At 40.8% G+C, this 3,162-nt stretch overlaps 1 protein-coding gene across 12 annotated transcripts in view; it reads right to left on the minus strand.

Moving 5' to 3' along the window:
• tns1b (tensin 1b) overlaps positions 1–3,162 on the minus strand; it is a 90,174-nt gene that overhangs the window by 38,459 nt on the left and 48,553 nt on the right. For all 12 annotated transcript variants that reach the window (XM_014020873.1, XM_014020877.1, XM_014020871.1 and 9 more), the window contains 3 exons: positions 2,243–2,414; positions 959–1,009; positions 762–884 (listed from right to left, as the gene is read on the minus strand). In XM_014020873.1, coding sequence (XP_013876327.1) covers positions 762–884; positions 959–1,009; positions 2,243–2,414 — 346 coding nt within the window. The remainder of the gene's footprint in view (positions 1–761; positions 885–958; positions 1,010–2,242; positions 2,415–3,162) is intronic.

Consider the following 3,162-nt stretch of genomic DNA (forward strand, 5'->3'; position numbering starts at 1 on the left):
GGTAAATTTTGTTTAATTTGCTCATTTAAATCTTGTAACATGTACTTGATCAAATTAAGTAAAATGTATCTGATTTATTCACAAGTCTTTAACTATATTAGTAACTTGTACTAGATAATGATGAGTAAATATTACTTGAATTTGTAGCATTTAAATTTATTTATATAACAGTGTATTACTGTTGCAAATAAATTTATTTTTAAACAAATTATAARGAACAAGTGTTTTCCACACTTTAAATATGGCGGCTGCTTTAACAGTGCAGAGCTCAGTGGAAATGAAAAGCCTTCTGATGCCCCTCATCTTCCAAGCTCTCAGCGTTCAGTGGGTTTGAYGTGAAACTACTACGTCTTACATTCTGAGGCTCCAGGATGTTAATTGTATTTAGTTGTAGTTTTTATGAGTTGTGTCAGGGTATTTAGGAGCCAAATGAGTGTGGCTTGCCACAAGGGTTTAATGTGATGCAACAACAGGGGGAATATTGGTCAACTCAGATTTTATGGCACTTTTGAGGGTAAAGGGGTAAATAAACACTTGTAGCCATGATGACTGTAATGCCTTCCGCCCCTAATTTGTGTTTTCTTTACCCTCACAGAACCAAAACAAGAACAGAGAGACACAATCTAATGCACAAACACTCCACCCCGGTGTCTGTTCCTCCAACGGGGGCGGGGTGGTGCCATCGCTACAGGCACAAAAACGGGGCCTGACRGCGCCATCTGCCGTCCAGAAAAGGCCCGCTTCGTTCTCCGCAGCCTCACCTTGTTGTGAATCACCACCACGTTGTGGCTGTCAGCGCTCAGCCACGTGTCCATGGCCTTGCAGATGCTGCAGATCTTGTCCAGGGCAGGAGCGTGGTGGTCGGGCCAGCCAAAGTCCAACACCTGGGGGAGGGGAGGGATCGTAGTCAAAACCAGTACGATGTGTGAGACGAGTGAGGAGAAGAAATCAGACGTACCTTTGGGTTGAGCTGACTGATGTCATAACGTTTCTCACTCAGGTTAAAGAGCTAAATAAAGAAAGTTAGAAAAAATAAGTAGTTGAAACAGTTTTTCTTCTTGTRAAAGCCTTCGATAATGTTTGACATTTATCCTTTTAACATTTGATGATAATAATTAATAGTTCCTCACTTGCCTCCCTCCATTCCTCATTACTGGTTTGAACGTTTTGTAGCGAATTGTAAGCTGTATGTGTTTAATTTGCCTCACCTGAACAGTGGCGGAGCCAGACATTTTTCCCAGGGGGTGGCCAGACCGGGACCACTACTCACACAGGGGTGGCCAGGAAAATTAAATAATTCTTATGCTTGAAAGTTTTTGCAGATCTTTGTGTTTTGGTCATTTCCTTATCCTTATACAGACAGTGACTACCTTACAAACATGGGCATCAGATCCATTTTAAAAGTGGGGCGACACACTTTTTTTTGGGGGGGGGGGGGGGGTSGGGGGGTCCTCCCCCAGAAAATTTTGGACGAAATAGATTGCATTTCCTGCATCCTGGTGTATTTTACCAGGTTGTTAAACATACTTTACCTACGTAAATTAACACTTGATTTAATTATTTCAGGGACAGATTTTTCATTAAACTAGTTCCATCATCCTGTTTTTAAACTCACTGCTACAGCTGAGATAAGGTTAATTAATGTGTCACAATTTATCATTTTCATTGACTTTAGGGGCGCTTTTCATTTTTATATTATTTATTGATTTATTTTTAATTGTAACACATGTCATTGCGCCAAATAATGACCCTCAACTGAATGTTTATAAATTTCACCCAATGAATTTAGTGAATTTAGAGGGGTRTTTACCTTTTTCTGATTTAGTGATTGCTCTACTATTAATAAACACAGAGCATCATGCAGCCTTCATAACATAAAATGACACTGTCATGGTGACAAAAAAAAAACATTTGTCACCACAAGTCCAAAAGTTGACACCATAAGTCAGATTACAGGCATAGTTTCTGTATATAAAGAAAATCATCACTTCCTTGTCATTACTCTTCTTCAGTGATAGAGCTTGATAATGTTTCAAACTGTTAAACACTGCCACCAATTGTTCAGGAGGATTATTACACCCCTAAAGGTTGTTTCACTGTGGAAGGGGTGTGTACAGAAAGGTGGCCAGTGGGGTGGCCAAAGATTTGTTTATGGTGGCCATGGCCACTCCTGGCCACCCCCTGGCTCCGCCCCTGCACCTGAACCCAAACTAAAGAAAGTGACGTTATTTTGGGACGGTACCAGGTAGTTGTGGCCGTGCTTGGAGCGCAGCATGGAGGCGACCTCCCTCAGGTTGGCAGCGTAGCTCTGCTCCTCCACGCTGCTGGGGAAGGAGACGGAGATGATCCTCTCGGTGATGTAGATCAAGTCCAGCTCGTAGCTCTCCTCCAGGGCCTGGAGAAGACTCGCGCTCCTGCAGAGAAATCCACGAGGTTATTAATGACTCAAATAAATTAAAGATCATGATTACGATATTCAAAATTTTACAGCTTTAAGTTGTTTTGGCTGAAAGTGTGAATAAAAACCGATTATTTTCCRTAAATAATCAAGGAAGCAGGATTTGCTTTCATTGTTGTCACAAGACTCATCAAGTGAGACAAAACTGAATGTTTATCTGACTTTTWACTTGCGTCACCGCAGCATAAAACTATGCATCAGCTACACTACAGTATGTTTGTTCTGGATGTCCTCAGGGTTAAAACATACAGTTCAGAACATTCCTTCYTCAAACTTACAGACATTAAATATCCTAACATGGAGAAGGCAACACGATCCAAACATTAAAACCACTGTGACATCAGTCAGTCGCAGCAGGGGTCAAGTTTGAAACACGATCTGCCACGMTGAACACTAGAAATGTGCCAAGACTTTGAACAGTGGGAAAAAAGTCATTAATTTATTAAACACATTAGAAACACATCTGAAGCTTAATAACTCATGTAGAAAAGTAATCATTTAATGATAGGCGTTTTCAAGAAATCATCTACAAACATATACTTTTAATAAAATCGCGGAGGAACTTTGTTGAGATGAGAGTTTAAATTTGGAGTCATCGGTTTCTGATTTATGCTCTAAATCAGGGGTGGGCAATCCTGGTCCTGGAGGGGTGCAACCCTGCATGTTTTACATGTTTCTCTGCTCCAACACACCTGATATGAAGG

Source organism: Austrofundulus limnaeus, unplaced genomic scaffold, assembly GCF_001266775.1.
Source record: "Austrofundulus limnaeus strain Quisiro unplaced genomic scaffold, Austrofundulus_limnaeus-1.0 Scaffold270, whole genome shotgun sequence".
Taxonomy (NCBI): Eukaryota; Metazoa; Chordata; class Actinopteri; order Cyprinodontiformes; family Rivulidae; genus Austrofundulus; species Austrofundulus limnaeus.